Source organism: Chelonia mydas, chromosome 1 (genome assembly GCF_015237465.2).
Source record: "Chelonia mydas isolate rCheMyd1 chromosome 1, rCheMyd1.pri.v2, whole genome shotgun sequence".
NCBI classification, from domain to species: domain Eukaryota; kingdom Metazoa; phylum Chordata; order Testudines; family Cheloniidae; genus Chelonia; species Chelonia mydas.
The window spans coordinates 201,998,518-202,016,039 of NC_057849.1; the positions used below are offsets into that span (position 1 = coordinate 201,998,518).

Here is a 17,522-nt window from a genome sequence, read left to right on the forward strand (position 1 = left end):
AGCAGGAAATGTACCTGTTCCCACATAAGCCTTAACAAATATGGAAGGAGCAATACAGAGACATGTTCCCCTGACTCCACGCTACTCCCAGAAAACCTAGGATCTAGCAACAGTGGATCTGGAGATGGAATAGCGGTACCATTTCTCTTCCACAGTTACATAGCTCTTCTCAGCCTTCCCAAGTACACCCTAGCCTGAGAACTCTGCACTTGGTCAAACTTCCTGTGGATTTCAAGTGGCCCTAGTGATAAGTGATGAAGAGTAATGTGACAGCTGGAGTCATGTGTCTGATGCTGTGTGCATGTTGTACACTCACCCATTCGTCACCAGCACTCCAGTTGGAGCCACATCTCGGTTAAGTGCTTCCAATGACCATCGATACAAGTTTTGGGAGGACTTCTTGTTTGTTAAATCATGCACTAATATTATGCCTAAATAGAGAGTAAAGACAAGACATTCCTTAATCATAAGATATTTTCCTAACCTCACCTATACAGGATTCACAGACCAGGAAGCTCTGGAACTGAGAGAGGAGAGAGCCTCACATGGAGTCTGGCTGAAAACATTAGTGAGGAGGAGCTGTTTGGTACGACTTTAAATTGTCTTGTAATTATGGAGACATGGTTAAAGGTAAGGAGTACTTGTGGCACCTTAATGTGACCTGAAGCAAGAGAATGGAGGGATTGGTTTTGTGCCCTTTTTTTTGCTTTTTAATGGTGTATAAAGAAGGGCTAAAAGAACCTCCACCCTTTTTGTTTTAACCTTAGTTGTTTTTTTAACTTTAGAAGTATCAGGAATGCCAATTTTTGTCTTGTCTTTTTCTTAGGCATTTGAGTTAAAAAGGCATAACAAAAATCACAGAGTTTTAAACAATGTATCTAAAAATCCTCTTCCTTCACAATGCATTAGGTTGCAATTGTTTTACAGGCAAGGCTTGTAGCCCTGCCCATTATGAAGATTACCTGACAGTTTCCTTTATAAGACCCTGTTTTCAGTTGCTTATAATTTTGCCAAACTATAACCATTTGGGCTGAATTTTTCCATGCTGGGTGTTTGCCTCAGGCTGAATGTAGAATAAATTTTGAATAAGTTCAGCCAATTTCAGTAATTTCCAAGAACAAGACTAGAGAAAATATGTTGTTTTGCCCATGTTAAAAAATACCTGGTGAACTTTTCTTTGAGCAACTCTAGCGCCCGCACGCTTTGGAGCAGGAACTTGCAATTTGGAAGGGATGTGCCTTTTGTCATTCTTGTGAAAATCTGCCCAAAGCTGGCTATACTATAAGCCTCTGAAAAAAAAAAAAAAAACAAACCCACCCCAACCCATAGTTCGCACATACTCCAAAAAGACTTCTTAAATTTTAGTAGCTAAATTCCCTGAAGATTTCATCCACACAGGGCATGCATGAGCCTAGGCTGAGCAGGATCCTTCCCCGTAATTGCAGCTCTGGACTGCTGCAGGCTGGGTCCATGTCCGAGCACCAGAACTGTGAGCAGGGAGCCTGTCTCTCCTGGGATTTCAATGACCCTCCTGCTGGCCACAGGCAGCATGGAGGAGGAAGCTGCTTGATTTAAATGCACAGGGGATACAAGACAGACCTTCGGGGGAAGGGTGTGGGGGGAAGTAGATTGGGACTAGGAGCCTTGATGTGGGTGGAAACAGACTGGAGCATGGTAGGAGGGGAAATGGAAACTGGGACTGAGAGTTCAGATGTGGGGACCAGAAGGAGACTAGGATTAGGAGCTAATGAGGAAAGGAATGGGGAGACAGAAGTTGGGGGGAGGGAGACAGAGTGGAGGAGGAACTGGCTGGACAAGAAGTCGGGGGAAAGGTGATACTGAGATTGGACAAGGAGCTGGGGAGGAAAACTGGGACTGGGAGCCAGTGGATACAGGGAATGTGCATGGGGGAGAGGGGTCAGTGAGACAGATCAGATGAAGAGCCAGGAGATGGAGAAATGGAAACCTGCTTGGGGACAAGGAGCTGGGGTGTACAATTAAGGTAACTAGGAACTGCTCGGCAAGAAGTCTGTGACTGGGAGCAAAAACTGGGACCATTCGTCTGCTGTCAGCAAATATCTGTGAAATCCACTGGCAAAGTATCCCATCCTCCTCTAGTGCTGGTCCACACAGAGGAGAATAACCTACTACTGCTATCAATTACTCCATTAGTTCAAGTGGCAGAACTCTGCAGTTGATCTAAAGGTTCCAACCTGCTCAAGACCCATGGGAGTGTAAATATGCCACATGATGAATTTTCTGTTTTTCAGTTGTTTTTTTTAAATTTAGAAAGTTACACACAAAAAACTGCATTAAAAACATAATTAATGGCATTACTTTGGGGGGAAATTCTAAGCCTGTGGTATACAGTAGGGCTGACCAGATGATCACAATGGTCCTTTCTGGCTTCAGAACGTATGAATATTTATGGCAGTTACAAAGTCAAGGACTCAAAAGTTAAGAATTGTCAGAATTAAAGTTGCCTGTGCAATCATAATTTAGCCCCCTTGTGCACATGAATTATGATACAGTCTTCAATTACATGATCACATACTGTTTGTTCCACAGGATCCCTGCCTGATTCAGTTCTCATGAAGGACCTTCTCTGAGGGTGAAGCAGGACTGTACAGTGATGGAGACTATTGTCTGTTGGGCCCCTGCTTCATTTGTTGCAGAAGCCTGGAAGGTGTGTGGTGAATTAGGCAAGAGATTGCAGGAAGAGAAAGTATGGTCTCATAGTTAAGGCAGTTGATGCTGCCCTGAGAACTGGACTCTAGCCCTGCCTCTGCTACAGAGTTCCTTCGTGGTACTCAGCAAGTCACTTAACCAAACTTTTCATAAGTGGTTATTAAGGCATGTGTTCCTCACGTTCTGGGTGCCCGAATTGAGTTCTTGGGGTCTGATTTGCAGAAGTGCAGGGCATTCACAGCTGCAACTCAAGTCAATGGGAGCTGTGCTTTGAACATACTAAGTGCTATGTAATTCGAAGTACTCTGAAAAAATCAAGTCCTAGGGATCTCCAACTGGGCAAAATTATTGGATTTTTTTTACCTTAATCTCACCGTATTTCAGTTCCCCAGCTGTGCAACGGGGATATTAATACCCACTTGCCTCACAAGAGTGTTGAGAAAATAAATTCATTAATGTTTGTGTAGCACTCAGATATGAGTGATATCCGCGATGAACACCAAAGAAAAGCACACGAAGAAATAAATAATTCAGTCTTCAGAGCAGAGTTTGAATAGCATGGAGTAAATAAGGCCTATGGCTACACGTTGAACAATGAGAAAAAAAATAAAATATTGAATAGCTGCTCACTACGTAAGCACTGTCCATTCTACACCCTGAATGAGCCAGGAGTCCTGTAGAAAAAATAGTACATGATCATGTAATTAAAGACTATCATAATGCATATGCACAAGTGGGCTGAATTAATGTCGCACAGGCAACCTGAATTCTGGCATTTCCTAACGTCTGTGTGCTTGACTTTACAACCTTAAAAAATAGTCTTTAACAGTTTTTAATATGTAATAATATATATGTCCTCATACTTCCAAAAATTCTCCATTCTTCCATAGAGTGACAGAGCAGACAAGACCTGATTTTCTACTGTTAAAGAAAAACCTTTCAGCCTTGCTTCATACATCACAAAGGGCAAAACCCCAATTTTTCATTAGCAGATCATTGTTAAGGTCGCAATCACATTTCCACAATAAGCTGCTCCCTTTTTGCCCCAAACTCATAAAAAGTCTTTTCCAACTCCAGATAGGTGTGGGAGTTTGGGGATAGAAGAGAATTTTCCACAAAATAAGAGGTGAATTTACCATAACTCAGAATCAGCTGGGTCATCAGAAAATGATGGGCTGGATTTTCCAGTCTGCTACATTCACTTTATGCAGCAAAAGGTGAACATATCCTGCTGGATATTCCTCATGGTGAATCCCCATCTCTTGTGCAAAAGAGATGGAAGTGGCAAAACCACCTCCTTCATCTGCTCTGCCACCCTCTCCTGCCTTTCATAGTTTACCAAATAGCTGGTAGAGACAAGCACAAATAAGATTTCCTGTATTTAAAAAAGTTAAGCTTCTGGTCCTTTTCCTTGCCAAGATCCTTCAAACTGTAAACTTTGTGGTAGGAAAAATTACAGGCCAGTCTCAATAGTCGTTCTCTTGTCAGACACCCACATCTCACAACTGGAGCTCCTCCTTCAATAAGCAATTCCTGGCAGCAGCCAGCACCTTTTCCTTCTCCCAACCTCCTGCCAAAGGAGACAAGTACTTGTGGAATGCCCCTAGGTTTCTCCAGAATTTAATATGTAATTTAATTAAAAACGAGTAGAGAGCATTGCACGCCCACATGCACACAACATCATGCTAAGACTTTTCCATTTGTTCACAACATAAGCTCCACAACTCACAGCTGTGGAAAGCTTCTTTCATGTGTGTTCACCTGATCTCCCACAGACCTCACCCATCTTACACACTAACATTATGCCACCTTTCCATCAACACACCTGCCAGTACTCCAGGACCATGCTACAAAGGACCTTTCCCACCAGTGCCAGACAGGATCAAACAGAGTTGTTCCACCCAGATATTTGGCAACCTTCTCTCTGTCCAGTGAGGCCCACTGCACAAGTCCATTCTCCTGGGAAGAACTACTCAAAAAAAGTACAGTACAAAGACATGAAGCCTGATACAAGAGAGAGACCTACTGTGATGGGTTGGCCCCCGCCGTCCGGGGTGCCACCTGATGTGCTGGGGTCCCACTGAGCCCTCCTGTCCCACCAGCCTGGATAATCTTTACTCTATGCTGCTGTGACAGGCTCTCAAGCCCCCTTCCATCGTGCACACAGGTAGGGACACACCCAGCTGTAGAATCACACAGAGTTTGCAATCAGCTGTGTGTGGGAGGACTCAGCTAAGGGAATTGCCCAGCACTCTGGTGCATACCCCCCCGGAGCGTAAACCCAAAATTATAGTCTTGCGCTGTATAGAGATTTATATAGCATAAGCTTATGCAATTTGCCCCCTCCCTCAATATGGAGGAAGATACGCACAGCTTTATGCCTCCCCCAGGCATGAATTGCACAAACTGGGTTTTGGAATAAACAAAAAACTCATTAACTAGGAAACGTAAATTTTAAATGATTACAAGGGATAACAAACAGAACAAAGCAGATTACTGAGCAAATAAAACAAAACATACAAACTAAGCTTAATACACTAAGAAATACTAGCTACAAATAATAATTTCTCACCCTAAACATTGTTTCAAGTAGGTTGCAGAGTTTCTTGAAGGTAAACTGCACTGCTTGCAGCTTAAATCTCCAGGGATTCCTTTTACATGCTGTCTGGCCTGGGCTCAACCCCTAGCTCCCCCAGCTTAGTTCCTTTGTTTCTTCAGGCGTTTTCAGTAGTCTTCCTTCTTGGGCAGGGAGGCAGTGGAGAAGAGCCAAGATTAACTCACTCCCCAGCCTTAAACAGGATTTGCATGTGGCGGGAATCTTTTGTTTCCCAGTTTTGACCTCCCTTCCCATGGAAACGTAACAGCATTTCAAGATGGTATTCTGTATCAGGTGACATGATCACATGACACTGCAGTGTCAAAGCAGCATCCCAGGAAACTTCTCAGGAAGGAGGGAGATTATCTTTAAAGTTCTATTGTCCTTCCCCATGGCCCATCCAGGCTGATTGCCTACTGTCTGGTGGGCATTCCCCAAGTATACACACAGTTGTAACTGTTACATACTCAATATTCCTAACTTCAGATACAGAAATGATACAGGCATACGAATTGGATAATCACATTCAGTAAATCATAACCTTTCCAATGATACCACACATGACCCATCTTAGTTATGCCATATTCATATCATAATATTTCTATGAAGATTATGGGGCATAGAGTTATACCTACCACCTATTGACTGTTCAAAACCCATCACCTGTCCACAAACCAGCAGATGCAACAAAGCCACAAGGACTCAAGTTGAAGCTCATTAACACCAGACCTGGAGTAAACAAACAGCAAACCACAGACTACTTCATCAGCAATGAAGCACCCAATACAGCCTGCATAATCAAGGCCTGGATGGCTTAAACTGCAAGCCTAGTGCCCCTGAATCTGAAGTTTTTCTGCCCATCATAGGCCCAGAAAGGACAAGAAGTCAGGACTGCATTCATCTTTTCTTCTCATATAAAATCCAAGAGGCGCCTCAGTCAGACAAAGTCAATGGAATTCATTTGTCTGATGATCTAAACCAGGGTTGGGCAAACATTTTGGCCTGAGGGCCACATCAGGGTTGCAAAACTGTATGGAGGGCGGGGTAGAGAAGGCTGTGCCTCCCCAAACAGCCTGGCCCCTGCCCCTTATCCAACCCCTCCCACTTCCTGCCCCCTGACTGCCCCCCTCAGAATGCCCGACCCATCCAACCCCCCCCCCCGACTCCTTGTCCCCTGACTGCCCCCTCCCGAGACCCCCCGACCCTAACTGCTCCCCCGGGACCCCACCCCCTACCCAACCCCTCCTGCTCCCTGTCCCAACTGCCCCCTGGGACCCCACCCCCTATCCACACCCCTGCTCCCTCACATGACCCCTAGGATTCCCACACCTATGCAACCCCCTGTTCCCTGACCACCCCCCCCCCCGAACCTCCGCTCCATCCAAGCCACCCCTGCTCCCTGACTGCCCCCTAGGACACCCGCCCCCTCACCATGCCGCTCAGAGCAGCATGTCTGGCCGCTGTGCCATCCGACTGGAGCTAGACATGTTACTGTGCTACCCTGCAGGAGCGCGCATCCCCGCCATCCAGAGCACTGCCACGCGGCGGCATAGCTGCTGGGGAAGGGGGACAGCAGGGGAGGGGACAGTAGGACCGTCCTACCCTGCAGGAGCTCATGGGCTGGAAAGGACGGTCCCACGGGCCAGATGTGGCCCATGGGCCACAGTTTACCCATGTCTGATCTAAACCATAGCCAATGCTAATATAGCTTTCATGCTCATTTACAGACCACCAAAGACTAAAGGTTTCATAAAGGAGCTGACTGATACTTTATCGAGAGTGGTGTTGAAATACCTCAGACTTTTGAGGAGACTTCAACATCCTTCAGTTGGAAAAGCCCAAACTTTCATTTCCTCATTTGCTTCTCTATGACACCTGCAGTCTAACCTACATAGGGTGTCACACCCTGGATTTGGTGTTGGAGAGGACATGCTGTATTTTCATATCTAACAAAGAGGCTGAATCCCTGTGTGACTGGTTCGGTCACAGAGACCCCCCTTGAGACTGTCACTCGATGAGCTGGGATACCACTGAGAACAACCCTCCTGCCAGAACAGGGGCCCCTCCACTCCTGTCTTGCTGAGTTAGACACTCCAGTCAGCTCCAGCAGAGACCCAGAGGTTGGATGCCTCCTCTCTGCAGTTCACTGAAACTGAGATTCGCTCAGCCCAGGGGCTTCTCAGTTAACAGGGACTTTCCCAGCACGCAGTGTTCAGCCTTTCTTGGAGCCTAAACCCCAAATAAATCTGTTTTACTCTGTATAAAGCTTATACAGGGTAAATTCATAAATTGTCCACCCTCTATAACACTGATAGATATGCACAGCTGTTTGCTCCCCTGGGTATTAATCACTTACTCTGGGTTTATTATAAACACAAGTGATTTTAAGTATAAAAAGTAGGACTTAAGTGATAACAGACAGAACAAAGTAAGTCACCAAGCAAAATAAAGCAAAAACACACAAGTCTAATCCTAAAACATTAAGAAACTGATTACAGGTAATATCTCACTCTCAGAGATGTTTCAATAAGCTTCTTTCACAGACTAGACTCCTTCCTAGTCTGGGCCCAATCCTTTCCCCGGTACAGTCCCTGTTAGTTCCAGCAGACATCTCAGGTAGTAAGCAGGGGGTTTCTCATGAGTGGCAGCCCCCTTTGTCCTGTTCCATCCCCTTCTATAGCTTTGGCACAAGGCGGGAATCTTTTGTCTGTGCTTGTCCCCAGCACCGCCACATCAATAGAAAAGTACAAGGATTAAGATGGATTCCAGTATCATGTGACATGGTCACATATCCCGTGAAACCACAGCCGCCATTCTTCCTGGACTGGCCCACACGTACACAGGAAGGTTTGAAAGTAAACAGAGCCATTTACAGTTCACTGATTCTGAGGCACCCTTAATGGCTTCCACTTAATATGTTTACATCAGTAATGCAAATTTATATCTTATTCTCCTAACTCCAGACGTATAAATAATACATACAAACAAATAGGATGAACACACTCAGTAGATTATAAGCTTTGTAATGATACCTTACAAGAGACCTTTTGCATAAAGCATATTCCAGTTACATCATATTCACATTTATGAACATATTTTCATAAAGCATATGGAGTGCAATGTCTCACCCTGCTTTAAGAGCAAAAAATTCAACTAAATCTTAACTACAGAACCCTGACTGGTACCTCCATAATAAATAAATAAGGATCCCCATACAATTTTCCTCCCGGGCAGAGAAAGAGAAAAATAATGCTAAGAACCATACGTGACAGATGACGATCACATTGCTTAAGGTACTACTGATTAGCACTCAGACACCATAAGGAATACAGATTAGGAACCTGAATAAAATAGCATGTTTGGGACAAAATTTTCGAAAGTGGTCATTAACTTTGGTTGCCTCAAATTTTTCAGTGAACACTCCTACTCTGTTTCCAACAATGGCATAAAATAACGAGATACAGGACATGAAATATCATATTACACCTCTACCCTGATATAACGCGGTCCTCGGGAACCAAAAAATCTTGCCGTCTCATAGCTGAGACCGTGTTATATCGGGGTAGGCAGAGGAACCGCTCCCCGCCCCAGCTCATCTTCACTCCGCCTCCTCCCCTGAGTGCACCGCCACCGCTCTGCTTCTCTCCCACTCCCTTCCAGGCTTGCCACACCAATCAGCTGTTTGGCGCAGGAAGCCTGGAAGGAAGGGGGGAAGAGAAGCAGAGCAGCATCAGCGCGCTCAGGGGAGGAGTCGGAGGCGGAGCGGAGGTGAGCTAGGGCAGGGAGCAGTTCCTCTGCACCCCCCCTTACTGCTGCGGCCTCCCAGCCCCAGCTCACCGCTGCTCTGCCTCCTCCCACAAGCGCGCTGCAGCTCCGCTTCTCCCCCTCCCAGGCTTGCCGCACCAATCAGCTGATTGGTACGGCAAGCCTGGGAGGGAGGAGAAGCGGAGCTGCGGCGCACTCACGGGAGGAGGCGGAGCGGAGCTGAGGCGGGGGGCCCGCAGCAAGTAAAGTGGGGGGCGCGTGCAGAGGAACCGTTTGCGGTAACACGAATTCGGATATAATGAGGTAAAGCAGCCCTGCTCCCCGGAGCGCAGCTTTACCAAGTTATATCCGAATTCACGTTATATCGGACCACATTATATTGGGGTTGAGGTGTATTCCAATTAGCACCTTCCTTTTTTCTCCCCGACTTGAATTCAAAGGATGATGTTTTATGAATTGCATGGATATAAATCAATGTTTCAAAGCTAGGATACCATTTTCCCAATGATATAAAGTATTAATTTCTACCTGTAGGTGGTTGTGAGATTCAGCTGTTAAAAGTTATTTTGCAGATGAAGTGAAAAAAGGCATGATGGTAATCAGAATGTTTTATGGGACAATATCTCACAGTCTGCCAGGGCTGGAAATACTTGGCAGGACTAGCACAAATGATTTTACAACCAATAAATTTTTCCTAGCATAGGTCCTGAACCAGCCAATGGAAAAGAAAAGATTTAAGTCCCTGTATATTTATGAGGCGTGGAAGAGTGAAACATGTCTTCATTACTGCACACATAGCCTGAGGTAACCCTACTGAAGTTTCAAAGACCCCCTCTTGTGTTAGTTCTGAAACATAGGAAGGCTGAAACAGAGTGAGATACTGGATTCTGCTCATTTGCAGATCATTACTCAGAATGGTTTTCCAGCTCACAGCTGGCTCCACACAGATATATTTGACTTAAGAAATCTATGAATTCTTTCCTGTCTAATTTTTTTTTTAAGTGCAGATATCATAATAAAACCAGCAAGACCTGGGTGAATCCTGACTCAAAACCAATAGTGACATCTCACAAGAGAAAGCAAACAAAAATGGATTTACACCAAACATACTTTACCATTCACAGAGTTGTAAAACACTGCCCGTGTGCTTTTCACGCTACTAGCGCTGCCCACTGAACCGCCAACATCCCACAATTCGATGTAGTAGGTCTTCTCTTCTGGGGTCCCCTCTTTGTAGTCGTGAATCTGGGGGGGTGGGGGGAGGATCCATAAATAATCACAGTATCAATTGCAGAAGGTGACCCACACAATGCTGACCTCAGTTGGAAGGGCAAAACTTCACAGTGCTGGAAAAGTAACTTTTAAATCAGAGTACTGGAATCAAGTCACAGTGTACTGTGAGGCTATCAGATCTCAACACAAACTACACATGTCTGGGCCAGGTTAGGAGACCTGCAATGGACACCATGGGTGCTTCAAGAAGCAGTCTTGCTGAGCCAGTAGAAGGCCGCCTTCCTTCAGAGATATTGGTGAACCTAAATCCTCACTATGGTGCTTAGGGGCACTCTGCTGCTAGAGCAGATGAAAAAAGTGAGGTTCTGACCTCTTGTGGTCATTAAAGGACACATGGTAATAGTAGCATTATTAAGATTAGCACTGGTGTCCTGGCAAAAGTCCAGATCTAGTTATCTTCTGCCTCTCTAAATTCTCCCTGAAGTTTCAATTGAATTCAATATCCATAATTTTTCCTCCTAAAGTCTGATGCGTAGTTTTGCTGTGCACTATTAAAAACAAATGTTACATTTCTTTTCCCAAAAAGTTGGAAATGAGCTTTGGGATCCTTTGGAATGAAAGATGCTGTTCAGACATTAAGAAAGTATCATCACGAGCCTCAGGGAAAGCACGACACCTTGGAAAGAATGAAATATACAATAGGTGTGGAAGGGGATGTTTCTCTCCACGCCATGCAGATGGTTGCTCATCACTGAAAACTTCCTCATAAATTTCTAGATTACCCAAGCTATTAGCTTCTGCTCTCAGCAGCCTGTAAAAAAAGGCAGCATTTCAGACATCCTGCTCATTAATGACATGAGCAAAAAACATTCTTACATGATATAAACAAGTTAAATTCAATCTTTTTTTTATATGTTTGGAAGGCAGCATGAGTGTGGAATTAAGCTATATGTGGCAACTGATTTCCAGGGAATTTTGAAGAGTTTAGTTTAATTTATTCCCCTACTGATACTGAGTTCACCACTCAATGAACAGTAGTAATAATACAGTTATATCCACTATAATATGATGCTTCTATAATGGACACATATCTAGGATTCTTTAGAGGGTACCATTGTAAAGCCCAATTTTTGGAAGCAAAAATGCTCAGTGTATAATGAGAATATCTTACCTTCCTTTACCACCTTTTATCCCAAAGGATCCCAAAGTGTTAAACAATTTACATACATCAACACTGAAATGCAGCTACCTAGGAGGTGGAGGGCAGCTGTCAGTTCATTACAGGTAAGTGAGAGAAAAGGAAATTTTAACCAAAGACACCAGGTAAACCCCTTCCACTAAGAAAATGCCATGATACCCTTTAATGTCGATCCAAAATAGACAAGACTTAAGCATAAGTATTTAAGATATCATTTGAAAGACCCACTTACAGAAAACTTAATTTAGAGGCCTTGGAAGTATCCTGCTGAGATCTGAACCTGTGACTCCAGAGAGAACTGCCCACAGTGTCAGAGATTAGATGGTTCATTTCTTCTAATTTTTGAAGCACAGACACATTATGCACTACAAGTTTAGAAAGCTTCACCTACTCGGACATCCACTGAGCAGCCCACAGTCCAAGATGGGTTTCCCAACACCTGGTTTTGGCACAACAAATGAACAAGTGAAGACTTCCCAACACCTGAAAAAACAAACATAAATTGAAGCTGCATAGTTGGCAATGCATGATCTTTACATTTACCAGTGATACCAAAATAGGAGTATAGTTAAGACTCAAGAGTGAGGATAGCATAATCTTAGATCAATTGAATGGGCTAGAATAATCTTGGCAAATCTGGCAAAAAGGCTCCGCAGTGGAATTCGAAATATAACACATCTTAGTATAAAATGATGCACTTGGGTAGAAATAGTATTGATGCTAAGTATAGCTTAAATAGCAATGAACTAATTACTATAGCAAAGTGTAGTGACCTAGATGTATTGTTAGACATCTATGTCTATGTGTGCAGCAGCAGTAAAGAAAATATTGGTGATAGGAACACGATGCGTATCTCTACATTGGAGTGGAAGGTGAAATTTCCAGCTCAGGCAGATGTACATGTGCTAGCTGACTGAGCTAGTGTGCTAAAAATAGCAGTATAACTGTGGCTGCAGGGGCTGTGGGAACCACTAGCTGCCTCAATCACAATCCCGTCTGAAGCTCTAGATATGTAACCAGGGTGGCTAGCTCATCCTGCTGCCTGTACAGCCTCAGCTACACTATTTTTAGCACACCTACCTGAACTGGAAATCACACCTCCAGCTCCACTGTAGACATACCCTATAAAATGAAGGATAATAGTATACAGGCTTTTGTCAAGAGGAATACATAAGTCTGAAAACATTGTGCTATTGCTTATATAGAAATGGGTAAGTCAGATTTGAACCATAATATCTACTGCACCCTATTTGAAAAAAATCTAACTGAATTGGAGAGAGTACAGCATTATGCAACTACAATAGTAAAGGATTAGTGGGTGTTAAATAGCAGTGAGAGTGGTAACACTGGGGGAGGACAATGAAGAAGGGACATGATTAATATATTTAAACTAAGTTATTCTAAAATTAAGCTTACTTCTAAGAATTTACACCATGCTCATCATTCATGATATCTGGTAACTTAACATAGGTCATAGCTTAACAATGTACTTGAAATTTCTGGACAGCCGAGAACAAGACAAGAGAATTTTATAAGGGAATAGTGAAGAGATGGAATGGATTTTCAGTCAAAGATTGTGAAAATATGTTTAAGCAAAAACTGGATGACTATGGAACATATAAAATTAAAAGCATAATTAGTTACTTTTATACTTGATAGTGGCTGTTGTACATCCCCATTGTCTGGTTGTTCCCATGGTTTTTGTTGGTTTGAGTTTCTTTTGCTTGGAAAGGTTTGTCCTCCTCTGACTCAAAGAATTATATATTTTTTAATTTATTTATTTATTTTTGGGGGGGGAGACAGAGTCATTAAACCATTCCAGATATTCTAATAACCTTCATCTGGTCTTATACGACTACGTAACAATATATGTAGTGGAACCTTTGGAAATTAGAATGATACGATTTTGTTTCTTACAGTAATTCTCATTTGCTACCCAATCCCATTAGACCTGGCTTCTTACTGAAGACTTGACTTGTAAAAGCGCTTCCTACCATAAGAAGTTAAACCATAGTATGAGAACACACCTGATACAGCTAGCCAATCGCTGCATCCTTCCATAGGGAGATCATGAAACTAACAGCAAAAATAACGAGGAGTCCTTGTGGCACCTTAGAGACTAACAAATTTATTTGGGCATAAGCTTTCGTGGGCTAGAACCCATTTCATCAGATGCATGGAGTGGAAAATACAGGAGCAGGTATAAATACATGAAAAGATGTGAATTGCCTTACCAAGTGTGAGGTCAGTCTAACGAGACAATTCAACTGACAGCAGGATACCAAGGGAGGAAAAATAACTTTTGAAGTGGTAATGAGAGTGGCCCATTTCAGACAGTTGACAAGAAGGTGTGAGTAACAGTAGAGGGAAACTACGATTGGGGAAATTAGGTTTAGGTTTTATAATGACCCAACCACTCCCGGTCTTTATTCAGGCCTAATCTCATGATGTCCACTTTGCAAATTAATTCCAGTTCTGCAATTTCACATTGGAGTCTGTTTTTGAAGTTCTTCTGTTGAAGAACTACCACTTTTAGGTCTGTTATTGAGTGACTAGGGAGATTGAAGTGTTCTCCGACTAGTTTTTGAATATTATGATTCCTGATGTCAGATTTGTATCCATTTATTCTTTTGCATTGAGACTGTCCGGTTTGACCAACGTACATGGCAGAGGGGTGTTGCTGGCACTTTCTTCAACAAAAAAACTTCAAAAACAGACTCCAACGTAAAACTGCAGAACTGGAATTAATTTGCAAACTGGACACCAGCAGATTAGGCCTGAATAAAGACCAGGAGTGGTTGGGTCATTATAAAACCTAAACCTAATTTCCCCAGCCCTAATTTCCCTCTACTGTTACTCACACCCTCTTATCAACTCTCTGAAATGGGCCACTCGCATTACAGCTTCAAAAGTTATTTTTTCTCCCTTGGTATCTTGCTGTCAATTGAATTGTCTCATTAGACTGACCACACACTTGGTAAGGTAATTCACACCTTTTCATGTATTTATACCTACTCCTGTATTTTCCACTCCATGCATCTGATGAAGTGGGTTCTATCACACGGAAGCTTACGCCCCAAATAAATCTGTTAGTCTCTAAAGTGCCACAATGACTCATCCTTGTTTTTGCTGATACAGACTAACAGGGCTACCACTCTGAAACCTGAAACTAACAGGATTCTTCTGGCGATCATGAGCTCAGTCAAAGGATGCACTCAGAAAAAGCCAATCTGGAAACGCATGTACTTAGTGAAGGGTGGGAACAAGGGGGCTGTTCTGAAGGTGAGGATGAGGACACAGCAGGGCAGACACTATGGGAAGGCCGAAGGAGTTTCGACTGTCCGGCCCAACTCTCACCCCTTTTTCACTTTTACAGGAAGTCTCCTTTGGGGCTGGAATTGCGCCCGTTTACCTTCAGGGCCCAAAGGGGAACCAGTCGGCGCCGGAGCTGAGCCCTTGCGCTGATCCGAAGCTTTGGAAAGCTGCTGAACGTTCACACTGGAAAGCGGGATTCCGGCCGTTTCATGCTCAGCCGCAGCTCAGAGGTGAGCTCCGTGCAGCGCCTCGCGAGCCGGCGGGGCCGCCCTGGGCACCCGCGCGGCCTCCGCACAACACTCGCCGCGAGCGGCCCGCGCGCCAGGGCTGTTGCCAAGACACGTGCGTCGGCCACCGCGTCAGAGCCGGGGCACGTGGCAGGTCCCGACGCGGTTCGGCAGCGGCGACTCACACCACCCGCGGCGCGAGCCGAGTGCCGCTGGCCTGGCGTAGGGGGGAGGGCGGGGCCGAAGGGAACCGCTCTGGGGAGGAGCGGTCCCCGCTGCCCGCGTGTAGCTGGGACACTCGTTCACGCGACAGGCGGAACCGCCCCTGTGCGGGTGAGGGGGTGGGGAGGACCCTCACTCAGTCACTCACCTGAGTCCCCCAGCACCAGCACCTTCACCCTGTCTAACGCAGCCATTTTACCCTGCCTAGCAACACAGCCTCACACGGCACCGCCCCTTCTCGGCGCAGCCGATCATAACCCCCCCCCCCCCTCGGACCATTCACTCAACCAATTGGCTGTCCTCTCCCTCCCGCGCACCACTATATTGCCGCATTCGCTTTTGATTGGCACATGTGGGTCGAGGCGCTCTTCCGAGAGCGATTGGTGCGCCGCCCTGTCAATCCCCTTCTCAGCCGAGGATTGGGCAGCGGCTCCCCGCTCTCCCCCCCGCTTGGTTGGAGCCGGTCTCCTCGCGCCCTGGCGAGGGTGGGTTACCTCATGTGTCCGTCACAGGGGTGCGCCGCCGGGGTGGGGGAAGGAGCGGCCCGGCGGAGTGATACCATAGGTGTGCGCCGAGGGCTGTGTATGACGTGAGGTGACGGAGTTGCCGAAAGCGCCGCCTGGAGACGAAGCCAGCCCGGAGCGGCCGGCAGGTCAGTCCCGTGCCCCGGCGCGGGGGGCGGCTGCTGCCGCCGCTGCTCCCCGCGCGCCGCCCCCGGGCACGCGGGGCGGCTTCTGTTGAGATCTTGGGTTCCCCACTCCCGGCGCCGACGGTTGGCTCCAGGCGGAGGCGCCCCCCCTCCTCCCTCCCCGGACGGCGCTGCCGGGGGAGCGGGGCAGCGTCGTTCTCTGGCTTTTAAAGCCGGACCGCGGCGCGCGCGGGGAAGGGAGTTAAACGGCGCCCGGGCGTCCTCGGGCTGCCGCGGCCGCCCCGCGAGACGCGCCACGTGCTTTGTGCGGGGCTGGCCGGGCTCTCTGCAGGGAGCGGGCTTCGGCCCAGTGTCCTCGCAGACCCCCGGCAGACACCCCCCCCCCACCCCCCCCCCGGGCCCGATTGATGCCGTGCTCATCATCAGTCCTGCACGCGTCTGCTGGCCGGTGAACTCTGCCTTGCATCCGGCTCACCCAGCTCATGAATGTTTCGCGTGGGGGGAGTGATCGCTTTCATACCCGATCCTTTCCTAGTCTCTGGTTACACCTTGTTGTAGAGACGTTGCTGAGTCGTTCCAGACCCAAAATGTAGGTGTTTCGTTTTAAAAATATAAAAAAAAATTACAACACAGACATGGAAAAAGCAGCGGGATGGGAGGGAAGGCATAGTGGGGATAGAGAAATTATACAAGGGGATCTAGGCTGGGCGACTAGAATCATGAACTGAAAACTCGGAGATTCAGGTTAGGAAAAATTCAGCTAATATAGTTTGGGGGGGGGGGGGGGGAATAAACAGAAACAATACACAATAGGAGGAAGGAATGCCATAAAAGACCACGAGGCAGTGATAGAAAGCAAGGGAGACATAAGTTTGCAGTATGATGTTGCTGCAAAAATGAACATCTTGGATTCCAAAGGATAGGACTTACCCTCCCAACTTCCTTGGGAAACCATTCCTAGACCAAGAGTATTTGTGGCACCTTACAGACTAACCAATTTATTTGAGCATAGGCTTTTGTGAGCTACAGTCTGATGCTGCATCCAATGAAGTGAGCTGTAGCTCACGAAAGCTTATGCTCAAATAAATTGGTTAGTCTCTAAGGTGCCACAAATACTCCTTTTCTTTTTGCGAATACAGACTAACACGGCTGTTACTCTGAAATCTGATTCCTAGACCACTCTCTCTAGCTAGTTCTTGTGGTTGGTACAGTCTCCCTGATTGGAGTAATGGCATGAAATTAAGACTCATAGCACATCTTTTCAACCACCTTAATTTTATCTCCCTTCCTTGTATTTACACCCAATGTTCATAAGCTGTTATGCCTCCACTTAGTTGTTGCTTAGCTACACTAAATATTTGAAGGGCCAAATCATTCCTCATACAATAAATAAGTTGGTCCCTTTAGCTTCTTGATCACTTTTGTTGCTTTTCTCTGACCTCTCATCATTTTGTCAATTTCTTTCTGGTAATGTGATGCCCAATACCAAATAAAACATTCTAGGTCCAGTTGTGTCTGAGGCATTAAAAAAGGCATTATCTCCCTGTTTGTCAGAAACTGTGCAAGGAGAATGTATTAAGCTCTTTGGTCTGTGATGGTGAAATCATATGAGTTTTTAGAAAGGATTCT

At 45.6% G+C, this 17,522-nt stretch overlaps 2 protein-coding genes and 1 long non-coding RNA gene across 5 annotated transcripts in view; 2 read left to right on the forward strand and 1 right to left on the reverse strand.

Annotated features, from left to right (window-relative positions):
• Positions 1–3,381, forward strand: part of LOC114020020 — a 17,427-nt gene extending 14,046 nt beyond the window's left edge. The window contains exons 2-3 of the long non-coding RNA XR_003564952.2: positions 498–630; positions 2,569–3,381. This is a non-coding gene — a long non-coding RNA (uncharacterized LOC114020020). The remainder of the gene's footprint in view (positions 1–497; positions 631–2,568) is intronic.
• The window catches only part of RABL3 (RAB, member of RAS oncogene family like 3), a 27,475-nt gene extending 11,760 nt beyond the window's left edge, over positions 1–15,715 (reverse strand). The window contains exons 1-5 of one of the 2 annotated variants that reach the window (XM_043538741.1): positions 15,393–15,464; positions 12,561–12,602; positions 11,872–11,963; positions 10,165–10,294; positions 317–431 (exon numbers count right to left, since the gene is read on the reverse strand). In XM_043538741.1, coding sequence (XP_043394676.1) covers positions 317–431; positions 10,165–10,294; positions 11,872–11,963; positions 12,561–12,602; positions 15,393–15,438 — 425 coding nt within the window. In that variant the 5' untranslated portion in view covers positions 15,439–15,464. Of the gene's footprint in view, positions 1–316; positions 432–10,164; positions 10,295–11,871; positions 11,964–12,560; positions 12,603–15,392 lie in introns of both variants that reach the window. The other variant, XM_037909729.2, reaches the window with a different exon arrangement.
• GTF2E1 (general transcription factor IIE subunit 1) overlaps positions 15,529–17,522 on the forward strand; it is an 81,477-nt gene continuing 79,483 nt past the window's right edge. The window contains exon 1 of one of the 2 annotated variants that reach the window (XM_037909757.2): positions 15,529–15,896. The gene's annotated coding sequence lies outside the window, so the exon portion shown is untranslated. Of the gene's footprint in view, positions 16,483–17,522 lie in introns of both variants that reach the window. The other variant, XM_007062066.4, reaches the window with a different exon arrangement.